This window comes from Phyllobates terribilis, unplaced genomic scaffold (assembly GCF_046119375.1).
Source record: "Phyllobates terribilis strain yellow unplaced genomic scaffold, ASM4611937v1 Scaffold_2__4_contigs__length_985480577, whole genome shotgun sequence".
In the NCBI taxonomy this organism is placed as follows: domain Eukaryota; kingdom Metazoa; phylum Chordata; class Amphibia; order Anura; family Dendrobatidae; genus Phyllobates; species Phyllobates terribilis.
This window is the reverse complement of record NW_027362762.1, coordinates 759928817-759955965: the sequence shown is the minus strand read 5'-3', so window position 1 is coordinate 759955965 and position 27149 is coordinate 759928817. Positions and strand designations below refer to the sequence as shown.

General features: G+C 42.5%; 1 protein-coding gene across 5 annotated transcripts in view; it reads left to right on the top strand.

The window, feature by feature from the left end:
* Positions 1-27149, top strand: part of SHROOM2 (shroom family member 2) — a 191474-nt gene that overhangs the window by 162570 nt on the left and 1755 nt on the right. For 3 of the 5 annotated variants that reach the window (XM_073667318.1, XM_073667316.1, XM_073667320.1), the window contains 4 exons: positions 12216-12290; positions 13050-13784; positions 20297-20833; positions 23572-23743. In XM_073667318.1, coding sequence (XP_073523419.1) covers positions 12216-12290; positions 13050-13784; positions 20297-20833; positions 23572-23743 — 1519 coding nt within the window. The remainder of the gene's footprint in view (positions 1-12215; positions 12291-13049; positions 13785-20296; positions 20834-23571; positions 23744-27149) is intronic. The other 2 variants (XM_073667317.1, XM_073667319.1) reach the window with 1 other exon arrangement.

The window sequence follows — 27149 nt, the reverse complement described above, 5'->3', positions numbered from 1 at the left end:
ACATCCATAACGACCCAAGCCATAAAAAAATAAACACGGCAAAAATGTTCAAAAGGTGTATACAAAAAAAATGGTATCACTAAAAATGTCACATTGAACAAAGAATGCGGCCCCCCAAATTCAAATTTTTTCCATGTGCGGCCCATATACCCAGCCGAATTTGAGACCCCTGGTCTAGACTTTTAGCTGAGATGAATCTGTGCTACAGTAAATTTATCACTTACACATGAGCCATGTATGAGGGAGTCGGAGTCATGGAAATTGAGGAGTCGGAGGTTTGGCTTACCGACTCCACAGCCCTGGTGCTACGCCTCCTTGGAAATATCCAACATCTTCATCTGTTTTATCTGAATACCAACGCTACAATATTTGATTGACCTTTTGTAGAAATTGGCATTTGTGTTATAAGGGACCTGGATTTTGTCAGCAACTACCAACCATCCTTAGTTATGTGCATTGCAATGATGTTGTGCCTATAATAAGGTGAGCACTCTATCTAATCTGATATGCTAACTTGATGTAGCTCCTATTTGTCTTTTTTCATATATGCCTATTATACCTGTCCTAAGGTCATATCCATGAGCTGGTGATCAGAAGAATGAATGTTATAAACCTGCTCATTGTACCTTTATGCGGGATCTAAAAATGATTATCGACAGAACAATGTCACGTGTAAACGGAGTGGACTGCTGACTATAATGCAAAATGTTTGGGGATGAACATTTACAGTAATGATCCCCATACAGTGCGTACATTCAAAACGTTTGCCACGTATAAAACAAGCTCTGATCAGCTTCCTATATTGTCGATCTGAGATAAATTGGGCTTTTTATAAACTCTTTTAAAAGAACCTTTAAGTTTTGTAGATGTGAGACAGTGATCTGTTCACCTACACATGATGTGAGACAGTGATCTGTTCACCTACACATGCTCTACTTCTCCTCCCATTCCACTACTTTTTGAGCTTTTACCCACCAGATGATGCTCTCCCTCTATTAGTCAAGTCTTTACATTGCTTCCAATAAACTGTGCGAAAAAGATAGGCGGCAGTCACTATATATGCAATCTTTTCTTCTTTTTAGATTACAGTCCATAAAAGTGATCTAAGCAGCCATGGATAGTTAGCAAGGCGCGGTACAGGCAACGACTGCTTTGCGTCACCCGGCCGTAGAAGTGTCATGTGACACAAAACAACCATTGCCTGTTTTTAGTAGACAAAAAAGATGGTGATTGCCATCTTTTATATCCTCCCTATATATTGATCTCCTTTAAACACAAGTTCGGAGCCAGCCTTTAGTATAACATATCTTTTTATATGAATCGCATTCATTTACTGATGCCTGGGCGCTTTATTTGGGATCTGTGGGGAACTCTGTGGCTGGATTCCCCAGCAAACAGCTGTCAAAACTGATAAAAAAAATCAGTGGGACCCCAGACTTAGATAATGATCTTCCAGAGCTGTGCTATTGGAGTCAAGGTAACCTGTGCTAGATCTAAGTATAAATCCAAGAAAATAGCAGTTGCTGCATCTAGATGTAAATTTACTTCCATTAGAAATGTCAGCCTGATATTATTTGGATCAACAACTTTTTATTTTTCGAAAGTGGCAATTCTCCTGCCTGCCGCCATACACTGGCAGTATTATTAGGCGTTGTGGTTGTTTGCAACCACATCCAGTCTCATCTGCCCAATGATATTTTCAGAAATGTACCCTGCATACAAAAAAAAAATTGACATAATCAACGTTTTCTTATTTGCTGGAGGTTGCTGACTCCACACAGTGTTGATTTACAACAGTCTGGCATATTCCTTGTAAATGCTGAGACGAAAAAAAGCAGAAGGTATATTTTTAGATGTACTCCATGACTTTGGGTTGGAATTCTGCGTCCTTCCTTTTTTGGCCACTTTTTTTGCCTACTCAAGTCCTCACCTGAATAGATTAGTGAAGGAAGTTTTCCATGTTGTATGATTTTATTAGCATATAAAAAGTATGATAAAAGGGTAAGAGAAAATAAAGGATGAGCTAATACTATCCCTGCCTCATAAATTGTGTTGTATTTGGCAGCTCGTCCTCTCGGCCCAAACATGCCGGTTGGTTATCCGTTTGAAACAGGCAAAGACAAGTTTCCGTTCTGTACAATTTATTAGTCGTTGGCACTTTGACACATAAGTGAAAGTTTAGGAGGCTTTTCCTGCCTTGTGATGGCTCCATGTCATGTGAATTATCAGAAGTGAGGTTTAGGTACAAGGAAATGGCTATTTCCAAAAATCCTCATATTTGTATTTATCACAGTATTTCAGTATAGCAATTCAGATATCTTAAAAAAAAAAAAAAAAAGTCCCAAGATGAAAATGGGTAGAGAGGAGCATGGTTTCTCTGACAGATTTTAGAAAGCCCAGTTACCCTTTCCAAACAAAGGATGGCATTACCATCCAGTAGGTGGCGCATTCCTGGAGTCAGGGACTTTGTCAGATTAGGTGGCAAAAATCATGTGACAGATTCCCTTTAATCCTTCCACAAATGAAGCATTACATGCTTTGGGGTATGACAGAGCACTTCCTGAGCCTCTGCCTCTCCAGGTTGTCTCCCTGCCTTAACACCAGATCCCTTAGCTTGATTGATGGCTCACTATGTGATTTCCTTGCGTCTCACACTGTCATACAGACAATGAGCTATTCAACAAGATAAAGAGACTGGTGTTATTAACTTACGGATTAGTGTATGGAGACACAGAGGTGTGCATGATTAGTGTATGGAGACAGAGGTGTGCATGATTAGCGTATGGAGGCACAGAGGTGTGCACGATTAGCTTATGGAGGCACAGAGGAGTGCACGATTAGCTTATGGAGGCACAGAGGAGTGCACGATTAGCGTATGGAGGCACAGAGGTGTGCACGATTAGCGTATGGAGGCACAGAGGTGTGCACGATTAGCGTATGGAGGCACAGAGGAGTGCACGATTAGCGTATGGAGGCACAGAGGAGTGCACGATTAGCGTATGGAGGCACAGAGGAGTGCACGATTAGCGTATGGAGGCACAGAGGAGTGCACGATTAGCGTATGGAGGCACAGAGGAGTGCACGATTAGCGTATGGAGCACAGAGGTGTGCACGATTAGCGTATGGAGGCACAGAGGTGTGCACGATTAGCGCATGGAGGCACAGAGGAGTGCACGATTAGCTTATGGAGGCACAGAGGAGTGCACGATTAGCGTATGGAGGCACAGAGGAGTGCACGATTAGCGTATGGCGGCACAGAGGAGTGCACGATTAGCGTATGGAGGCACAGAGGAGTGCACATTAGCAGGCACGATTAACGATTAGCGTAAGGAGGCACAGAGGAGTGCACGATTAGCGTATGGAGGCACAGAGGAGTGCACGATTAGCGTATGGAGGCACAGAGGAGTGCACGATTAGCGTATGGAGGCACAGAGGAGTGCACGATTAGCGTATGGAGGCACAGAGGAGTGCACGATTAGCGTATGGAGGCACAGAGGAGTGCACGATTAGCGTATGGAGGCACAGAGGAGTGCACGATTAGCGTATGGAGGCACAGAGGAGTGCACGATTAGCGTATGGAGGCACAGAGGAGTGCACGATTAGCGTATGGAGGCACAGAGGAGTGCACGATTAGCGTATGGAGGCACAGAGGAGTGCACGATTAGCGTATGGAGGCACAGAGGAGTGCACGATTAGCGTATGGAGGCACAGAGGAGTGCACGATTAGCGTATGGAGGCACAGAGGAGTGCACGATTAGCGTATGGAGGCACAGAGGAGTGCACGATTAGCGTATGGAGGCACAGAGGAGTGCACGATTAGCGTATGGAGGCACAGAGGAGTGCACGATTAGCGTATGGAGGCACAGAGGTGTGCACGATTAACGTATGGAGGCACAGAGGTGTGCACGATTAGCTTATGGAGGCACAGAGGAGTGCACGATTAACGTATGGAGGCACAGAGGAGTGCACGATTAGCGTATGGAGGCACAGAGGAGTGCACGATTAGCTTATGGAGGCACAGAGGTGTGCACGATTAGCGTATGGAGGCACAGAGGTGTGCACGATTAGCGTATGGAGGCACAGAGGAGTGCACGATTAGCTTATGGAGGCACAGAGGAGTGCACGATTAGCGTATGGAGGCACAGAGGAGTGCACGATTAGCGTATGGAGGCACAGAGGAGTGCACGATTAGCTTATGGAGGCACAGAGGTGTGCACGATTAGCTTATGGAGGCACAGAGGTGTGCACGATTAGCTTATGGAGGCACAGAGGAGTGCACGATTAGCTTATGGAGGCACAGAGGAGTGCACGATTAGCTTATGGAGGCACAGAGGAGTGGCACGATTAGCGTATGGAGGCACAGGGGAGTGCCCGATTAGGTATGGAGGCACAGAGGAGTGCACGATTAGCGTATGGAGGCACAGAAGAGTGCACGATTAGCGTATGGAGGCACAGAGGATGTGCACGATTAGCGTATGGAGGCACAGAGGAGTGCACTATTAGCGTAGGAGGCAACATGAAGGGGCACAGAGGTGTGCACGATTAGCGTATGGAGGCACAGAGGTGTGCACGATTAGCGTATGGAGGCACAGAGGTGTGCACGATTAGCGTATGGAGGCACAGAGGTGTGCACGATTAGCGTATGGAGGCACAGGAGTGCACGATTAGCTTATGGAGGCACAGAGGTGTGCACGATTAGCTTATGGAGGCACAGAAGTGTACATTATCAGAGTATGGAGGCACAGAGTTATCTATGCCTTCATACACTAATAATGCCTCCGCTCACTGTCTTCATACGGTAATACTGCCCACTCTGTGCCTTCACATAGTAATGGTACACCCCTCCATACGTCTATAGTAATAGTCCTCTCTGTGCCTCCATATAGTAATGGTGCTTCCTCTGTGTCTCCATATACTAATAGTCCTGCCTCCGTGTCTTCATTTAATAATTTTGCTGCCTCTGTGCCCCCATATACAGTGGGGGAAATAAGTATTTGATCCCTTGCTGTTTTTGTAAGTTTGCCCACTGACAGACATAAACAGTCTATAATTTTAAGGGTATGTTAATTTTAACATTGAGAGATAGAATATCCAAAAAAAATCAAGAAAATCACATTGTATAAATTAGATAAATTTATTTACAAAAACAGCAAGGGATCAAATACTTATTTCCCTCACTATAGTTGTGGTGCTCCCTCTGTGCCTCCATATAGTAGTGGTACTTCCTCTGTGCCCCCATATAGTTGTGGTGCTTCCTCTGTGCCCCCATATAGTTGTGGTGCTTCCTCTGTCCCCCATATAGTTGTGGTGCTTCCTCTGTCCCCCATATAGTTGTGGTGCTTCCTCTGTGCCCCCATATAGTTGTGGTGCTTCCTCTGTGCCCCCATATAGTTGTGGTGCTTCCTCTGTGCCCCCATATAGTTGTGGTGCTTCCTCTGTGCCCCCATATAGTTGTGGTACTTCCTCTGTCCCCCATATAGTTGTGGTGCTCCCTCTGTGCCCCCATATAGTTGTGGTGCTTCCTCTGTCCCCCATATAGTTGTGGTGCTTCCTCTGTCCCCCATATAGTTGTGGTGCTTCCTCTGTGCCCCCATATAGTTGTGGTGCTTCCTCTGTGCCCCCATATAGTTGTGGTGCTTCCTCTGTCCCCCATATAGTTGTGGTGCTTCCTCTGTCCCCCATATAGTTGTGGTGCTTCCTCTGTCCCCCATATAGTTGTGGTGCTTCCTCTGTCCCCCATATAGTTGTGGTGCTTCCTCTGTCCCCCATATAGTTGTGGTGCTTCCTCTGTGCCCCCATATAGTTGTGGTACTTCCTCTGTGCCCCCATATAGTTGTGGTACTTCCTCTGTGCCCCCATATAGTTGTGGTGCTTCCTCTGTCCCCCATATAGTTGTGGTGCTCCCTCTGTGCCCCCATATAGTTGTGGTGTTTCCTCTGTCCCCCATATAGTTGTGGTGCTTCCTCTGTCCCCCATATAGTTGTGGTGCTTCCTCTGTGCCCCCATATAGTTGTGGTGCTTCCTCTGTGCCCCCATATAGTTGTGGTGCTTCCTCTGTGCCCCCATATAGTTGTGGTGCTTCCTCTGTGCCCCCATATAGTTGTGGTGCTTCCTCTGTGCCCCCATATAGTTGTGGTGCTTCCTCTGTGGCCTCATATAGTTGTGGTGCTTCCTCTGTGCCCCCATATAGTTGTGGTGCTTCCTCTGTGCCCTCATATAGTTGTGGTGCTTCCTCTGTGCCCCCATATAGTTGTGGTGCTTCCTCTGTGCCCCCATATAGTTGTGGTGCTTCCTCTGTCCCCCATATAGTTGTGGTGCTTCCTCTGTCCCCCATATAGTTGTGGTGCTTCCTCTGTGTCTCCATATAATCATTTTGCTCCCTCTGTTCCCCCGTACAGTTGTGGTGCTCCCTCTGTGCCTCCATATAGTAATGGTGCTCCCTAAATGCACACACATTGTAATAGTCCCCATTCTGTCTCCCTAGATAGTGAAGATGGCCCCACATAATAATCTATCCCATTTGTGCCAATATAGTTATTTTATGCCCAATGAAAAAAATAAATTTGAACTTACCCCACTCCTGGGACTATTAGTGCCCCTCTTCTTCTTGTGGTTTGCTGTCCAGTGCAGGCTGAACTATTAAGTGACAGCACTCCACCACCTACCGTTCTACAGCGCTCCGGACCGGACACAGGCCTAGAGCAGTCTGTGGCAGACCAGGAACCGATGGCTCTCTGCTCCGCCATAGCTTTTAGATGAATGCTGAGGACATACAGTCGAAAGTGCTTCCTCTCCATCATGATATTTACCTGCTCATTTTGAGGTCGCCCATATCTCTGGGAGCCTTGCTGACTTTTTGCAAGAGTTGCAAGCATAGTTATAGGATCTCTCGCTTTACGCCTTATACAGTAATACACCCCGGTAGGTACATTTTCTGAATATATGTATGAAGAATATGATGACTGTTGAGTAATGGCTGCACCATGTTGCTTACTATATACTGAGTCATTTATATATTTGGATAGACAAATCCTGAATTTTATTTCCTGCTTCCTGAACAGTAAGATTGAATATTTTTGTGGTATTTTGCCTGCTTCGCTGGAGAACCCTTATATAAAATAATTTCTCACGTCATGGTGCCGTGTCCATCCGTCCCTTGTCACACGTATCCATAACTCTTGACACTAGAGTTTTGTTTGGGGCTCAGATATGCTGCGCTCTCCACACATCGGGGCACATTCACTGACTGTATCCCATGAGATTTAGAACGAGATCATTCATTCCTACATGCTAGAATCACCAGTATTTTGAATACCTTTTTTTTTTACTGATTGACGTATGATACCGTTGTACAGTCTTGCATGAGATTTCAGTGTTTGAATAGGGCCAACATTGTTTCTCCTATAATGCGTGCATCATGAATTTGTACTGGCATTATACTAATTCTGGATGACCTTCACTAAAAGACAGAGATTTAAAGCCGGAGAGCCAAGTGCCAGGAAAGGTGACACTGTCATAAAAAGCCAACTTTGCCAACTATATTTCAGCAGTTCCTTATCTATATCTGTCCCAGTAAAATGTTAAGTGATAGAAACAAGAGCTTCATAAAATGGACCTACCGTGCCTGTCCAGTTTCTGGAGAAAGGATCACCAAGGTCTCACTTAAAAGTACGATCTCTGGTGTGAAGAATCCTGTTTCTTTCCCTAGAACAATAGAATCCTAGAATGTTAAGGCCCCGTCACACTTAGCGACGCTGTAACGATCCCGACAACGATACGACCTGTCAGGGATCGTTGCTGCGTCGCTATGTGGTCGCTGGTGAGCTGTCAAACAGGCAGGCTCACCAGCGATCAGGAGAGCAGCGACATTGTGGAAAGAATCTTTCCACGATGTCCTGCTCCTGGTTACCAGCCTGCTGAAGCAGGAGCAGGCTGGTAACCATGATAAACATCAGGTTACTAGGGGCACACGCTCACCTAGTAACCCGCTGTTTATCATGGTTACCACTCTGCTATGGTGAGCGGGAGTTTACCGCTCACCGTAGCAGAGTGGTAACCATGATAAACAGCGGGTTACTAAGTGCGCTTGCGCCCCTAGTAACCTGCTGTTTATCATGGTTACCAGCCTGATTTCTGGTCCCGCTGGTCACACACCGCGATGTGTGCTGACCAGCGGGAGGGCAAAGACCAAAAAAAGGTCCAGGACATTCTGCAGCGATCAGCGACCTCACAGCAGGGTCCCGATCACTGCAAAGTGTCACACATAGCGACATCGCTGGTGAGGTCGCTGTTGCGTTACCAAAACCGTGACACAGCAGCGATCTCGCAATGTGAGACGGGGGCTTTAGAGTTGGAGAGGACCTCCAGGGTCATCGTGTCCAACCCCCTGCTCAATGCAGGATTCACTAAACCATCTCTATTCACTAAACCATCCTAGCTGTCTGATGGATTAATTGAGGCTGCCCAATTTAAAATGAGTTACCATGCTTTTTGAATGGTATGTCCAGTAGGCTCATATTGGTGTGATGGCCAAGGTCTGTATACCTTTGGCCATATAGTGTATTTCCGACATCAGACTAGTAAAACAGGATCCTTTATGAGCACAAAATCTAAAGGATTAAAAGGTTTGCTCCATAAATGCACGTGATCACCTATCCATAGAAGGCTTGGGGACCCCTATTCTAGTTATCGTGAAGGCTTTAGTGATGGGCCCCTAGCTTTCATACATTTATATCCAATGCTGAGGATAGGTGATAAGTATTTGTCATGAGATAAGTTCATTAAAAGGTTATTCTCCTAAAATGTTACTCCTGTCCCATGGATAAGTTATCAGTATTAGATTGGTGGGGTCTGACACACAGCAATACCCATCGATCTGCTGTCCTCAGTGGCGGCATTGACCAGATGTAAGCAGTTGCAGAGCCGGTCAGCACAGCTCCACCAACTGTTTAGTGGCTGCGGACTGGTACTACAGATCTGCAGCCACTAAACAGATGACAGCTGAGAAGAGATGATCGGTGGAGTGGGCGCTGGTGTCAGACTACCACAGATTTGATATTGATGATCGATCAACAACCCTATAAGCTATGATGGTCTTTAAGTTTTTCCCTTGAGCCAAGAATGATAGTGTTAATGATTTTTTGGTACGACAGCTTTAAAAAAAACACAACAGCTCAGCTAAAATTGTGATAAATGTGGGCTGACGGTGGGGCATGTTTCCCGCAGTTGTCATAGAAATGTCTCCGTTGATTTTCAGAAGTAGAACGTTCATTGGCAATTGCAAGTCAAATTACGACTCGTCCCTGTCACAGCCGCTGCAATAATTAACATCTCTCTCATTATGCTCAGGAATAAACTGTAGCATTCATCGCTTTTCACATGCGGTGCAACGATCAGCAATCTGTAAGACATTGAAATATCCGAGTATTACATGAAATCACAGGATGTACATTCTCCCTCCTCCCTTGTCCTCTGCCTCTATCCTTAGATGGCTGGGTCCCCTTTGTCCCTTTTTGTTTGATTATCTTGTAATGGATTTGCCAATATTAAGGGCAGATAGAAACGCTCACCAATTGTAATTTTGCCTCAACACTAGGTTGTATCAAAATCTCATACATTTTGATTTTCACTGCAAAGCAAATGACATGATATGGATTTGTCTTGTTTTCTCGTAAAAAACCTTTGTGTAATGGATCTGGTATATTACAATTGTTAATCTGAAGCCTAAATACCTAAATGTAGAAAGAGGCCTTAAGGCCCCCATACACATTGGAGTCTTCCTGACCCATTGATTTTGGTAGGACCTTTGTGGGGGGATCTCAACTGTCCTTTAGCAAATAATGTCCAGGAAACCCTGCCAGCGGAGGTGGTCAAACCAAGGCTGGTTATACACATTAGATCTCTGTCGCCTGAACGATGGTTCAGCCTACTGTTCGGCCCATAGCCATCTCCGCAAACTCTCCCAGCGTTCATGTGTTTTCAGTGCGGAGAGAGGAGAAAGTCACTGCCAGATACCAATGGCAGCGATGGATTTCAACTGAAAAAGTTCAGGTGTTGAAATTCCAACAACCCAATCCTTCTCTCCATTGACATCACCTCCCGTGGTGTACATTCTTTAAGGCTGGCCATACACATTAGATGGCTGTCTGCCGAATGATGCTTCAGCCTATTGTTGAGACGACAGCCGTCTCAGACAACAATCCTATATATAGGAGCCATCGTTCGGCCAAGCACTCCTGTGTTCTCTATGAGAAAGCTACCGACTGACACGTCGATCGGCTTCTTATCTCTGGAAGAACAATGTGATCAGTTCGAAATCCGACATGGCCAACCGACCTCTCTTCCAACCATTAGTCGACTAGCGCCCCTGTACACATTAGACTGTTGGCTGAACCCGTCAATATCGGCGAGTTCAGCACACATTAGTCTAATAATGTGTATGGGCTTTAAGTCTGCATGTGTATGGGAGGTCAGAAAAGATTAAGTTTACAGGCACCTTTAAATTGGAAATAATGGACTTCTACTATTGTTGCCTATTGTAACTAATCAGCTACACAACTTGACATTTTACAAGTCTAGACCCCTTATACCGTATACAAAAATGAATAATATTTTATATAGTATACATGCATGCATGTGTGTGTGTATATATATTATCTCTCTCTCTCTCTCTCTCTCTCTCTCTCTCTCTCTCTCTCTCTCTCTCTCTCTCTCTCTCTCTCTCTCTATATATCTTTATATATATATATATATATATATATATATATATATATATATATATATATATATATATATATATATATATATATATATGTATATATAATCTCTCTAAAGACAACCATACACATCAAACAGCTGTCAGCAATCCGTGCAGATTACCCCATACACAAGCATGCTCAGTTCAGCTGATTGTGCATTTATTCTATATGGGAGAGAAGAGTAAGAAAAAGTTTGGGTCCAATCTTGACCTCTTTCAACATCATCTGTCGGAGAGTCAGGAGGCCCCCATTCACATTAATTGGTTATCTAGACCTGCTGATTCAACTGATTGGTTTGGTAGAATAGTGGGAGAGCATGATAATGCAAATCTGGACAATTGTTGTTTTTCTGTGGTTTTAGACTTTATTACGACTGACTGGAATGGGTCTCTTGCTGGCTTTATAAATATAAAGAAGACCTATCACCTGCCAAAAAATGTACCATAACTGTTTTATCTGGTCTAAATGGTGCTGTTCAGGATCTGGTGATACTGGTTTTCTTTGTTTTTTCTTTCCCCCTGTGCTTCTCCTTTAATAATATGGCCTTCACTTCCTTGTATGTAAATCTAGTCTTGTCAGCCAAGTGGGCGTGATCCTCAACCATTCTTTGTGAGAGTCTTCACAAGGATTGTGCCCCTGGGTTAACAAGACGAGGTTTAAATACAAGACAGAGGGGGTCATATCTCTGGAATGGGAAAAAAATAACACTAGATTCAGGAGAAGCGAACCTGGTAAAAAACGAATAATAATTACATATTTATGGCATTTGAAAGGTCCTTTTTAAAATAAAATGGATCAGTTTGTTTTTACAAAGTTATTGAAATGCATAGCTAGTAAAACATGTGCTCGTATTGTACTAAGATGGTAATTTTTGAAGAGTCTCCTACAGGCCCCGGTCTGAATGGAAATGGAAAGCTATTCTTTACAATGTGTGCTGAACTCCTTGCAAAATATTTCCTATGAAATCACTGGTTTAAATCTGAAAGTCTTCAATTTAGTGGCAGAGAAATAAGCTTTGTCCTTGGAAAGATAAAGCTCCTTTTTTCATGGTTCTAGTATTTTTAGCTTTTTATTGTCCAGATAAATGTCGACAGCAGTCGTTCAACAGTTAACCCTTCCCTTTGTTCTTGAGTGTGGATTTTACCAGTCGTCGGCGTCCTATGCATCCACTGACGGAGGATACTCCTAGATGCTCAGTGGCATCCTTCAATATCTCTAACACTGGCATCGATCCTTTTCATGTAAGCAGTTGTGAACAGCGCCCTATGCTTCCTCTTTGATGGGCACCATAGGTATGCCTGTCATTAGCGGTGTTATGAATATCTTCTCTAGTTTTTGCAGTCATTCATTTAATAACCATTTCTTTGGTTTGAGCTGACGTCTTACTGCCCTGTTGCTTCAGTTTAATGTACAATAGTCTGTAAATAAATTCTGATAATATACTCTATCCACTTCCAGCTTCTTCTCTCCGCATGCGGTGTCTTTCCAGTCTCCTGCTGCAGAACAGCTCTGCGATCTTTCTGAACCGCTGAGGTACCTTTCGTTCCTTTTTCATTCACTTCTCCTCCTAGTCTTTTTGCTTTGCCATGTACACACTACTTCATCATTACTTAGTTCTTCAGTTTCCAAAAAGCCTTCAGTATTGCTCCCCATTACCATCATGTATTTGGAAAAAATTTTACCAAAATTTTTAGAGTAATTGCATGTGTTAATCTATATTTATTGGAGCCCTGTAGGCCACATGAAAGTTCACCTGTTAATGATTGCACAATCTTTGCTTCCTAAAGGGACCAGACTGATCTCCGCACACATCGACGACATATCTGTTCTAGTAAATACTTGGGTTCTCCATGAAATGTCAATTCTAGAACTTTTGTTTTATTTTTACGTTGTGTTGTCCCCTCTGTTATTCCTCCTAGAATGTGTATATAAGTTGACAGTTGTGTATTACCATTCCCTTGTCAATGAGGTGTCTCTCTACATTGGCAGTACTGATTGGCCAGTGTCAGACTCTGGAGGCGCACAACCCAACTGCAATCATTGAGGAATAACAATGTATTAAGAAAAGCAGCAGAGGAATACTTTGGACATATAATTATTTCCAAAAATTATCACCTCCAAAGAGTTGATAAGTTCTCTCTAAAAGTCCAGTGTTGGCTATGTTTTTTCCATTAACACGTCACCTTTCATTGTGTTCTGCTCAGTTCACCAGTACTAGCATCTAATCACGTACACATGGTTTATCTTTATATCACCCTTGCATTTTATAACCACCTTTATGTTTTATTTTAGGATCGTAGAGATAGAAGATAAAAGTGATCTTGTGCCCATAGAGGAGACTATAGTGTATGAGAACAATCGAAAGGTGCCAAATGAATCATCTGAAGTACCAGATACACTAAATGTTCCCCAGCAAAGTAGGGCTCGTTCTGGAACACTGCCCAGTGATTACCGATTTGTGAATGAAAATGTAAGGTTGAAGGGCAGAGATATCAGCTTCTCAGCTGTGCCTATATCAGAATCTCATTCTAACACCGGAAATTCCTCACATGCAAGAGAAGAATATCGGAGGGAAGACCCCATACTAGTCAACAAGAAACGTGGACCAGCTCCTCAAAGACCACCACCTCCAAAACTAGACAAGTACTGGCGGCAGAACGGATCCACCTCTTCTCTAGTGACTTCTACCGAATCCTTACTGCCACCATCTCATGCAAAAAGTGTATCTTATTCTCCAGGCAGTGCAGATGTTATAAAACTTCAGACAACACCTGCCCACAGTCCCGGGGGGCCTTCAGATAACCATTTAAATGTCCTTTTGCCCAGCCCTAGACTTTCTCGGTCATCAGAGAATGTCAGCCAGAGCCTAGACCAGAAGCACAACAGTTCTGAGACTGAAGTGTCCACAAAGCCCGGTCACCTTCAGAAACCAGCCATGGAGCCATCACGATCACCATCTCCTCAATTTGCTCCTCAGAAGCTTACGGATAAGCCTCCCCTTCTAGTCCAAGATGAAAGCTTGGCAAGGTTTGTGTGCAAAAACAAAAACCTAGTAATACTTTGTGTAATTCTATGTATTTCATCTTCAGTTTTTCACATGCTGCTGGTTATGAAAGGAAACTATGTAGCCTTGTCAATGAGTTTGAGAACAGCCTAATTGTATGTCATATTGTTTGTTTGAACAGATTTTTAGAAACCACTTAAGAAAAGTATTATTTAGAATAAATAGGATATTTACTGATCAATACAATAAACTGAAGCCATTATTGCCTATGGGCCCATTAGTTGGCAGAATATGAAAAGCTATTAAAATGTTCTTGATGTATCTGTTAAATGAATACCTCTGACGATTTCCAAACAGTGTCATCTGCCACCCATCAATGAGTGTGGCTATCCATTTCATGGATGCAATTTTTATAGGACCTTGTTTATGAAACAGCGTAGGCTACCACACTTTTTCATACTTCATTTTTCGCAGTGGATTAATGTATACCATCCCAATAGAGGTCTAAAATTGGGCTCTGTTGGACTGTGGACCCATTCATCTTATGTGTCAGGAGTTATTTTGGCGTACATGCCAAAGTTAAGGAAAAAGCCCCCTATGAGCTCAGTCTTAGATAATTCTTAGTCTTGGTAGAGTATGCTTGTTTATTTCAATGAGGGAAGAAAGACAAGCTGTTGCTATACAATATTACCTTTCTACACACCAAAGTACTGGCCATGTTGAAATTCAGCATGCTTGATCGTATTTCTCTGACAACTGAATACAGTGTGGTGGCCTGCACGTATATTAAAGAGTATAATGTGTAGGGTCAGCTATACTTGGTAAAACCCACACGTAATATATCATGCAGCATTAATTAAGGAGAGGATCAGTCTAGAAACCACCCCTCCCCATACAAAATAGTTAGGACCCCTCCAGTGATGATCACAGCGGTGTCTCTCCTGAAATTTGTAGCAGAGATGTCCATTCTAGACAGCTTGCTCTCACAGATTCTTATGGCTTTTGCTTCTAAAGTCAGGAGACACTACAGTGATCACCATTGCAGTTGCCATTGTATGAACATCATGGGGGTCTCATGTACAAGATCCCTTTCAGGGCCAGAGCAGTGAAAGGCTCCCTCTCTGGTAGAGATGAGTCAACTACATATTACATGGATTAATACTATGTTTGACCAGACAATGCTGCCTCCTACTAATGCGGATGATTGCAGGGGTGCCAGAAGCCGGACCCATGAGACACAATGGATCTCAATGGCGCCTGCTCCCTTATCTCTGATAAGATGACCCCTTTAAGCAATTATTGCTCAGATCTGAATGATCGTGATAAATGTTAGAGGCAAGCATTCCAATATATAATATTTGTTGATATTTTTCTAACTTCCAGGCACAACATCCTATTATTCCAATTCTTAAACAATAAAGGGACGTTTAATGATCTTCACATATCTCTTCTTGGCATATGTGCATGCACTTTATATAATGGGCCTTTAGCATGCAGTTTAATTGGTGAACAAAAGCAGAGATTGCCGGTGATGATGTCCGTAAAAATCTTTTTTCATTGCAATGTAGCGTCTCCAGTCATATATCATAGTGATGGTTAGATCATTTACATTCCAGAGTATCCGCGTGAAATGTACAGTGACTCAATAGCCTCGTGTTACAAACGGCTGGAAAATTTAGTCCGGAAAAAATTGAATGAACGTTTTTCCGTCTGCTGTTATTAACCCTTCTTGTTGGCATCGAGCATCTGTTTTTTGTTTTTTTTTCTTTTTCCAGCTTGCACTTAAAAAAATGAAATAAAGGAGAAATAATTATCCTTGGAAAGGTCATTTAAAGATCCCATATGGTGCTGGCGCTAAATTTATATATAAATAATGGGTACAACTGTAGTGGACAGCAGAGGCCAGTCATGTGAACTCAGAAGACCCACTTTTTATAGCACCAGCACTATATGGGATCTTTAAATGACCTTTCCAAGGATAATTATTTCTCCTTTATTTCATTTTTTTAAGTGCAAGCTGGAAAAAACACAAAAAAAAACAGATGCTCGATGCCAACTAGAAGGGTTAATAACAGCAGATATATATAGATAGAGATATATATATATATATACATACATACAGTATAGACCAAAAGTTTGGACACACCTTCTCATTTAAAGATTTTTCTGTATTTTCATGACTATGAAAATTGTACATTCACACTGAAGGCATCAATACTATGAATTAACACATGTGGAATTATATACTTAACAAAAAACTGTGAAATAACTGAAAATATGTCTTATATTCTAGGTTCTTCAAAGTAGCCACCTTTTGCTTTGATGACTGCTTTGCACACTCTTGGCATTCTCTTGATGAGCTTCAAGAGGTAGTCACCGGAAATGGTTTTCACTTCACAGGTGTGCCCTGTCAGGTTTAATAAGTGGGATTTCTTGCCTTATAAATGGGGTTGGGACCATCAGTTGTGTTGTGCAGAAGTCTGGTGGATACACAGCTGATAGTCCTACTGAATAGACTGTTAGAATTTGTATTATGGCAAGAAAAAAGCAGCTAAGTAAAGAAAAACGAGTGGCCATCATTACTTTAAGAAATGAAGGTCAGTCAGTCCGAAAAATTGGGCAAACTTTGAAAGTGTCCCCAAGTGCAGTTGCAAAAACCATCAAGCGCTACAAAGAAACTGGCTCACATGAGGACCGCCCCAGGAAAGGAAGACCAAGAGTCACCTCTGCTTCTGAGGCTAAGTTTATCCGAGTCACCAGCTTCAGAAATCGCAGGTTAACAGCAGCTCAGATTAGAGACCAGGTCAATGGCACACAGAGTTCTAGCAGCAGACACATCTCTTCAACAACTGTTAAGAGGAGACTTTGTGCAGCAGGCCTTCATGGCAAAATAGCTGCTAGGAAACCACTGCTAAGGACAGGCAACAAGCAGAAGAGACTTGTTTGGGCTAAAGAACACAAGGAATGGACATTAGACCAGTGGAAATCTGTGCTTTGGTCTGATGAGTCCAAATTTGAGATCTTTGGTTCCAACCACCGTGTCTTTGTGCGACACAGAAAAGGTGAACGGATGGACTCTACATGCCTGGTTCCCACCGTGAAGCATGGAGGAGGAGGTGTGATGGTGTGGGGGTGCTTTGCTGGTGACACTGTTGGGGATTTATTCAAAATTTAAGGCATACTTAACCAGCATGGCTACCACAGCATCTTGCAGCGGCTTGCTATTCCATCCGGTTTGCGTTTAGTTGGACCGTCATTTATTTTTCAACAGGACAATGACCCCAAACACACCTCCAGGCTGTGTAAGGGCTATTTGACCAAGAAGGAGAGTGATGGGGTGCTACGCCAGATGACCTGGCCTCCACAGTCACCAGACCTGAACCCAATCGAGATTGTTTGGGATGAGCTGGACCGCAGAGTGAAGGCAAAAGGGCCAACAAGTGCTAAGCATCTCTGGGAACTCCTTCAAGATTGTTGGAAGACCATTTTCGGTGACTACCTCTTGAAGCTCATTAAGAGAATGCCAAGAGTGTGCAAAGCAGTCTTCAAAGCAAAAGGTGGCTACTTTGAAGAACCTAGAATATAAGACATATTTTCAGTTGTTTCACACTTTTTTGTTAAGCATATAATTCCACATGTGTTAATTCATAGTTTTGATGCCTTCAGTGTGAATGTACAATTTTCATAGTCATGAAAATACAGAAAAATCTTTAAATGAGACGGTGTGTCCAAACTTTTGGTCTGTACTGTATATATATATATTTATGTGTGTGTGTGTGTGTGTGTATATATATATACTGTGTGCGTGTGTGTGTATATGTATATATATATATATATATATAATATATATATAATATTGCTCAAAAAAATAAAGGGAACACTCAAATAACACATCCTAGATCTGAATGAATGAAATATTCTCATTGAATACTTTGTTCTGTACAAAGTTGAATGTACTGACAACAAAATCACACACAAATCATCATTGGAAATCAAATTTATTAACCAATGGAAGCCTGGATTTGGAGTCTCCCCCAAAATTAAAGTGGAAAAACACACTACAGGCTGATCCAACTTTGATGTAATGTCCTTAAAACAAGTCAAAATGAGGCTCCATATTGTGTGTGGCCTCCACGTGCCTGTATGACCTCCCTACAACGCCTGGGCATGCTCCTGATGAGGTTGCGGATGGTCTCCTGTGGGATCTCCTCCCAGACCTGGACTAAAGCACCCGCCAACTCCTGGACAGTCTGTGGTGCAACGTGATGTTGGTGGATGGAGCGAGACATGATGTCCCAGATGTGCTCAATCGAATTCAGGTCTGGTGAACGGACGGGCCAGTCCATAGTTTCAATGCCTTCATCTTGCAGGAACTGCTGACACACTCCAACCACATGAGGTCTGACATTGTCCTGCATTAGGAGGAACCCAGGGCCAACCGCACCAGCATATGGTCTCACAAGGGGTCTGAGGATCTCATCTCGGTACCTAATGGCATTCAGGCTACCTCTGGCGAGCACATGGAGGGCTGTGCGGCCCTCCAAAGAAATGCCACAGAACATCAGGATTGGCAAAGTCGCCACTGGCGCCCTGTGCTCTTCACAGATGAAAGCAGGTTCACACTGAGCACATGTGACAGACGTGACAGAGCCTGGAGACGCCGTGGAGATCGATCTGCTGCCTGCAACATCCTTCAGCATGACTGGCTTGGCAGTGGGTCAGTAATGGTGTGAGGTGGCATTTCTTTGGAGGGCCGCACAGCCCTCCATGTGCTCACCAGAGGTAGCCTGACTTCCATTAGGTACCAAGATGAGATCCTCAGACCCCTTGTGAGACCATATGCTGGTGCGATTGGTACTTTTGGCAGTGTGGACAGGTGCCAAGTCCTGCTGGATAATGACATTTCCATCTCCAAAAAGCTTGTCGGCAGAGGGAAGCATGAAGTGCTCTAAAATTTCCCGGTAGACGGCTGCACTGACTTTGGTCTTGATAAAACACAGTGGACCTACACCAGCAGATGACATGGCTCCCCAAACCATCACTGATTGTGGAAACTTCACACTGGACCTCAAGCAGCTTGGATTGTGTGCCTCTCCACTCTTCCTCCAGACTCTGGGACCTTGATTTCCAAAATGAAAATTGGAACTCTGGGACCTTGTGGAATGTGTCAATGACTGCTGTCTGGACATCTGTCAAGTCAGCAGTCTTCCCCATGATTGTGAAGCCTACTGAAACAGACTAAGGGACCTTTTTAAACTCATAGGAAGCCTTTGCAGGTGTTTTTTGTTAATTATTCAAATTTGCTGAGATGACTTTTGTGTTTTCATTGGCTGTAAGCCATAATCATCAACATTAACAGAAATAAACACGTGAAATAGATCACTCGGTTTGTAATGACTCTATATAATATGAGTTTCACTTTTTGTATTGAAGAACTGAAATAAATTAACTAACTTTTTGATGATATTCTAATTTAGTGAGATGCACCTGTAGTATCAGGTGACAAAAAACATTTTTTTGCTCCCAGTTGTGGGGATGCAAGGCACTGAATTATTGTCAACTAAAGTATTAATTGTCTTCATGTTCAATTGGGCAACGCTCCTCACTTTTGCTGCTGCTTTGATATTGTGATGCTGCTGTCCACCTTTTCTCCCGGCACTTTACTAACAAACGGGGCCGGACGGGAAGTGGTATCAGCTTGGTCACATGAGCATGTCTCTCAAATGGTCATTAAAGGGGTTGTCCCAGCAGCACACGCAGACAGCTGGTGTGATTTCATAGAGAAGATGGAACACCTTCTAAAGCCAGAGCAGAAAGACACCGAGTATCGACAGCTCCCTCTCTGGTGGACCCAGCCTTTCCATGTATTACATGTCTTGTGCACTGGCAAATGTATGGTTGACCACAGTTTTAGCTGTTGGCCGACCCAGCCATATCATTGTGGTCATGTTGAGACAATCCCTTTGCTAAATATATTGAAAAGTTCTGATCTCTGTCGTTCCTCAATAGTAATTGTGTTCCAGTTTTCACTATTTTAGAAAGGAAATAAGTACTTTCATTTGTACCCCCACAAATCTAACATTTACCACCTATCCTTTGGAGAGGTAATAAATGTAATTCAACTAAAAGCCTATTAAAAAGGAGCTTCTAGCCTTCCATGTGCAAGACCTTTTACTAGGAGTGTGTTTCTATTTTACTGATGTAGTATTCTTTTCCCTTTGCTGCTGAAGGTAAACATATCCTTTTATCCTTTTTTTGACCCTCAGCATTTTCTTAAACCTTTCATTTTAGTGAATGTATTTTTGTACAGAATTAAGAAAACATGAATTATTTTCTTGTTGCTTGAGGTTGGAGTTATCCTACCATGTAATTTTGTAGAACACAAAGCCATAGCATTTAAGCAGTGTAACGTCTAAACTATATTTCTGCAAATCTTGTGGATTTACTCTAAATTCAAGTCATCCACGCTTTGCTTGTTTTCAGCCTGACTGTGAAGAAAGTGTAATAGAATATATATTTTTTTCCTTTTTTTCAGATTTGAAAGGGTGATAGACAACACAAAAGTGAAGATGGTTCCCATCAAAATTGTCCATTCTGAGAGTCACGCCGAGAAGGAAAGCAGGAACAACTTGTTGAGTGCCATTGAGCCACCTGCCTTACCAACCGGTCTCACCAAAGACCAGATCAAAACCCTTAGCACATCTGAACAGTCCTATTCCCGCTTTTGTGCTTATACAAGACATGACCATGATTCAGAAGACCAGTCAAGAGCATCCAACAGTCAGTCAGTCCAGGACTTTGTAGAGAATGCCAGTCCTGACCCGTCTCTTACACCTGGTAACTCCAAGGGTAAAGATTTGATCTACGCTGATCTGAAGTCTGAGGAACTGGTGAGAGAAATTGTAGGAAAAGATAAGTCTCTTGCGGACATTTTACATCCTAATGCCAAAATGATGACCACAATGGACCTTATGGAAGGGATATTTAGAAAAGATGAAAATCTTCTTGAAGAAGCACAGCAACGTAGGAAAATGAATCCAAAAGTTCCATCTCCAAGGCCTCCAGAGGAAAAGTATGTATATTTATGTCGTCCATTACATAACAAAACTACATTTTATGTTCTTAATAAATACATTGAGACAACAAGCTTGGAGTTGAAGACCAGATAGCAGACTGCCCAAAAATTTCCAAGAAAGAATATGGAAGTTTTGGAGCATTGTTGACTATGGGGACAACACACTTTTTTGATCTTTTTGCTTTATTTTGGAAATAATGTGTATTAGGTACTTGCTGCCTAAGCAGTAATATGACATACAGGGCATGGGTTACATAGTTGCATATGTTGAAAAAAAGACCTAGGTCTATAGAGTTCAACGTTTCTCCACTAAGTATACATTTTGTCACTAAATTCTATAACCCACAATGTTGTGTACTGAGGAAATCATCCAGCCCTTGTATAAAAGCTGTTAGTGTCGGCCATCACTACACCTTGTGGTCGGCATTCCACATTCTGACTGCTCTGACTGTAAAGAACCCTTTCATGTTTAGCTGCTGGAATCGCCTTTCTTCCACCTGTAATGAGTGCCCCCTAGTCCTTAATAGGGCCTTTGGAAGGAATAAGTCATGTGCTAGTCCTTTGTACTGACCACACATATATTTATACATGTAAATGAGATCCCCTCTGAGGCGTCTTTTTTTCTAAGCTAAACAAGCCCAACTTTTCCAACCTCTCATCATATGAGAGGCCTTCCATCCCTTGTAATAATCTAGTTGCCCAACTTTGAACTGACTCCAACCTCTGAATATCCCTTTTAAAATGTGGAGCCCAAAACTGGATCCCATATTCCAGATGTGGCCTCACCAGTGATTTATAGAGGGGTAATAATACATTAGGATCACATGATTTTATTTCTCTTTTTATACACCCTAAAATCTTGTTTGCTTTTGTGGCTGCTGCTTGACATTGAGTACTGCTGCTCAGCTTACTTGTAACAAGAATACCCAAGTCCTTCTCCTGTTCTGTAGTCCCGAGTATGCTCCCATTTAATGTATATTCAGCAATAGGATTACTTCATCCTAGGTGCATTACTCTACATTTATCTTCATTAATCCTCATCTGCCAAGTGTTTGCCCATTCAGTCATCTTATCCGATCATATTGCAATATTGTAATGTCAAGGTCAGATTTTCTTACTTAGTTTGGTTTCGTCAGCAAAGCCTGACGCTTTACTCTCAATCTCATCCACAAAGTCATTAATAAAGAGACTAAAAAGAATCTGTCCTAGCACCAATCCCTGCGGCCCCCATTGCTGACTATATCCCATTTAGAGAACATACCATTTATGACGACTTTGTTTCCTGTCATAATTCCTTACCCATCTACATATAGTTCCCCCAAGTCTTTGTTTCTGTGGCTTCATTATAAGGCTGTTACGTGGTACAGTATCAAATGCCTTTCCAAATTCCAGATAAATCGCATTACCAACATTTGCACTTACCTCCTCATAGAAACCCAACATGTTGGTTAGACACGACCTATTCTTCATGAATCCATGCTGATTATCATTTATTATATTATTATCTGTGATATAACTCTGCGGGTCATCTCTTATGTTGCCCTCAAAAACTTTGCACACTACTGATGTCAGACTTACCAGACTCTAGTTACCTGGATCAACCTTCTTACCTTTCTTAAGACCTTAGTCTCCCTTGTTATGCATTTGACTGTTTTTATGTTCAGTAAAAGAGGTATACTGACATACCCTGTCACTCTTCTGACCAATGTCAGATGAATGGGGGTTCTATGGATACATGTGATGTATTACACCAAGACCAATCACAACCCATACATCAAGTACTCTGTTAACGCGATGTGAATGCTCCCTTACTGTAAGGCTTACTGCACATCTGATTTTATCTGTTCGGTCGTGTCCGACTCTTGGATACTTTAAAAGTCGTTCCTTGCCATGCTTCCCTGTTTTCCACAGCTTCTATCAATTGCTTGATGTCCATTCCTGTGTCATTCTTGATTTTATTCTGCCTTTGGGCTTTAGGTCTTTCCTTTTATCACTGACCATTCCGAGTAGCATTTACCGTTCTAGTGAATTAGCCCTCCTCACATGTCCAAATTAGGTCAGTTTCTGTCTTGTGATCTTCCCTTCCAGGGTTTATATGATCCAGAACATCTTGTTACTTTACTGAATTTAGGATTGCTACTTCCAATAGGTGGCACTAGAGTTTTAGTCCTCTTCCTCTCTGAAGAGACGATTTGCATATTTAATTTCCCAGAGGAGCATTGCAAGGCTTATACGTCTCCTCACCTTGGCATGTCAGGCGGCTTCACATGTGACTCTTCGCAAGGAGAAACGTTACCCTTTGGAATCACGGTCAGGTGTCTCTCATCCAGCCAAATCGGATCTCAGACTTTGCACTGACGAGGGACAGTACCCCGAAATACAGTGTCTGCAAATTGAGATTTTATTTTTGGCTTTTACCCAAGTCATGTGACTAGGCTTGTTAGAGAGTTGATATTGACTTTTAGGATTGCTACTTCCAATAGGTGGAGCTAGAGTTCTAGTCCTCTTCCTCTCTGAAGAGGCAATTTACTGTATGTAACACATTGCCCCCTAGTGGATATTGCCATTTATTGACAGGAAGCAAGAACCTCTTGCTTTTCCTTTAAGAGCTTCTTGATGTGACACGCGTACTTGACCTCACTGTGCGGACAAGAATGCATATTTCTGTATAGTTTGGGTGTAGCTATAGATATACTCTGGGGTGTCTGAGTAACACCATGACTTGTATCCCACAGAAAAGAAGATCTGAGTAAAGCGGCTGCAATCTCTCTGACAACCAGCTCTACCTACTACAGCACATCTGCGCCCAAAGCCGAGCTCCTTATCAAGATGAAAGATATGCAGGAACAGCAGCACAATGAAGAGAGCTCCGAGGACGAGATGGACCATAACCTGTATGAGAAAAAGGTAACAATGTAGTGACCATGGCGGCTTGGCAATTTAATATGCCGTATACTTGGCCAAACGTTTTTGACTAGCACTCCAGTAACGAACAGAACTGTGATCATGTGCATTTTTCTCATGAATATTGTAATAATATATGAACTAAGGTCCTGTTGGTTCCCTGACCATGTATGTTTTATTAAATAAATGTTTACTCCATGTTGTAAAAATTCTCCACCACCTTTTCTTAGTGTTTGTAGTATTCATCTGCTGGTCCTTCTTGGAAGTTAAACCGTATGAGAACAGGGTATGAGAACATTATGAGAACTGAATGAGTGTCTGAGAATATTATGAGAGCAGGGTATGAGAACTGTATGAGTGTCTGAGAATATTATGAGAGCAGGGTATGAGAACTGTATGAGTGTCTGAGAATATTATGAGAGCAGGGTATGAGAACTGTATGAGTGTCTGAGAATATTATGAGAGCAGGGTATGAGAACTGTATGAGTGTCTGAGAATATTATGAGAGCAGGGTATGAGAACTGTATGAGTGTCTGAGAATATTATGAGAACTATGAGAGCAGGGTATGAGAATAGGGTGTTACTATTCCCATTGTCGGAGGTGTGTCCCTCTAGTGTGATACTCCAAGCACTGATTGGACAGTGCAAGGACACGCCCTAATTGTTGTTAGTCCGAAAAATTGAGGCATAAATTGAAAACCTAGGAACGGCACAACACAAAGGTGTAAGAAAAGATGCTCCAGAATTGTTATTTTAAGGGGGTATTTACCTAAACAAACATGTCGGAGGAGAGGAGAGATCATCTTTTATAGTACTCAGCAACAAAGCATTTTTATGAAATTATTGGATCATGGTGTACCAAAAATACACATAAAGGTTGAGATTTAATAGTATACTATGAGATAAGACTCTACATTACCAAGCTATGTTCTAACTGGTAGAAAGTAAAGTAAAAGACAACCTATCATGTTGGGTTAATCTGCAGGTTAATAGTGTTATGAAAGTGCAGCACCCGGGAGAAAATGAACTTTTATTTTTCTCGGGAGCCGACTGCTTTCAGTCATACAGGTGTGCCTGGAGTAATTGCAGACCCTGCACACAGTACTATAAGTGTTTGCTGTAGGCACACCTCGGCACTTTAACAGACAGCCAGCTCAAGACTAATGCACTACAGAGCTGGCTGTCAGTCATTGCCGGGGGTTGCTTACATTGAGGTGACTGTAATCACTCCCAGCACACCTGTGTGACTGAAAGCTGGTGGCTCCCAGGAGAAATAATGTTCATCTTCTCCCAGGTGTTGCACTTTCAGTACTGTGGCTGAACACCTCCATAATGCTATTAACCTGCAGACTATCTCTATATCTATCAGTAGCAGTATCTGACATGACAGGCTCCCTTTACTTCAAAACTGTCATAAAGAAACATCTCTTTCCTCATCTGTAATAGTGTCAGTCGATCGCCTACTTACAGATGGCCTTCTACCATAGTAAAGGGAAGTGCCAACCTATAGACGTTTCCGTTGTATTTCGTGATTCTGCCCCCCTCCTCCCCTATTTTCCAGCTGTAAACCTGGGGACCGTGTTGTGTTGAATTTTTATTACACAACCTGGGAATCTCATTATACGAGACTGATTGTTGTTCTGTATATGAGATTTTCCTCTAGCGATTATTCATTCCTCAGCTGTAATACATGCTCATCTCTGACTTATTACACAGTGTCCCCTCTGCGCTGAGCTGACTAAAACTGAATGGCTTAAATGTGAAACCTGCTAGCATTACCGTCACTGCAGAATCCATTTTCGACCTCAGAGTAATTTGCTGTCATTTTCCAAGTGTTTGTGCAAGCTGTATAGAGACAATGTGAGAAAACATATTTTTCTCCAAATGATTTTATATAATGATGCACCAGGGGTGTCCCCATCAACCCTTCATAGCCTTGCACTACTGAAAATGACTATTAACCCTTCAACACCCTGTAGTACTAGGGATTTGTGTTACTATTTCTAGAGGACCTGTGATGTCTCTGTATACTTTTTCTGTGCCCTGAGTTACCGGGGAGTTACCATTAACCTTTTTATATAATAGACCACTGTTGATTTTGCCATTAATCTCTTTACTACCCTAGACCACCTGGGATGTTATAACTCATTCTTATATTTGCCCATATTACACCACAAATGATACATCTCCAGGCTCTGTTTACTTTCCAATTGCCATTAGAACCTTCCTGTTGTAGTTCCAGTTCTGCTGGTTGATCATTCTCAGTGCAGTGACTCTCAGTTGGCTCCTTTGAACATCGCACTACTCTGCCTCTACCACTGATATAGAGTATATTCTACCTTTTGAATATACTCTATTCCTCTGTATCCTCTCTGCTCCTGTATACAACTCTGCCAGTCTAATTTTATCTTCTGCATCAGTACAGCTCTGTGGTTTTTAAATCATTGTTAGCTGGTTTGTAGCAGAGCTCAACTCTCCTCTACTCCGCTCTTCATGTACAGTGGAGCTTGCAATGATAGGCAGCGCAAATCTGAGACACAAGATGAACTGTGTTTGTTGCCTGCAGCGGACAACTCAGTGATGTGAAACTGTAAATGCTTCTCTGATTATGTATGCAGCAAAAGATAATCCTCTGCCATATGCATCAACAAAACAGCATTTGCAGTTTCACATCATTGATCTGTCAGCAGCTGGCAACAAATATAGCTCAACTTATGTTTCAGCTCTGTACTATGTAGTTATTACAAACTCCGTTGTAGAAAAGAGTTGAGCTCTGCTAGAAACAATCTCACAATGATGTAAAACAGAGCATATAATCCATCAGGTAGGGTGGTACACAGGAACAGAGAGCGCACAAAGCATAAAGGGAATTCTAAAGTTAAATTAGCTTGATGATAACTCAGAGAGTTTGGGCTAGTAAGGAGCATGCAGGAGGGGGGTGTATAACACTGAGGAGAAGCAAGTACTGCTGGGAAATGTAGTTTTAGCAGTTATTAAAGGACTGCCAATACTGCTATGTGAAGGTGAATGCACAGGGGGCAGATATAAATGAAAAAAGGTAGAAGAAGGAAACACTGGCATTAAGATGATTTACACTGCAAGATCATCATGAAACCAGTCTTTCTATGAGTGTTCATTTTACCATAACCTTTCAGTGTAAACAGGCTGCCAATCATCTGTATATTAACAATAAGAATGCATTTACTGCACTTTGTTAAAGATAATGTAATTATGGGTATAACCCTTTAACAATAAGGGATGTTCTCATTACCCCTTTACTACCTATTCTGTAATGGAGTATGAGTATAAGTATACAACGTATGGCTTCATTATATGGTCACTGTATGGAAGTGCGGTGAGGCTACTGTATGTAATCTGATTACCATATGGTGGTAATATACTGTCACTA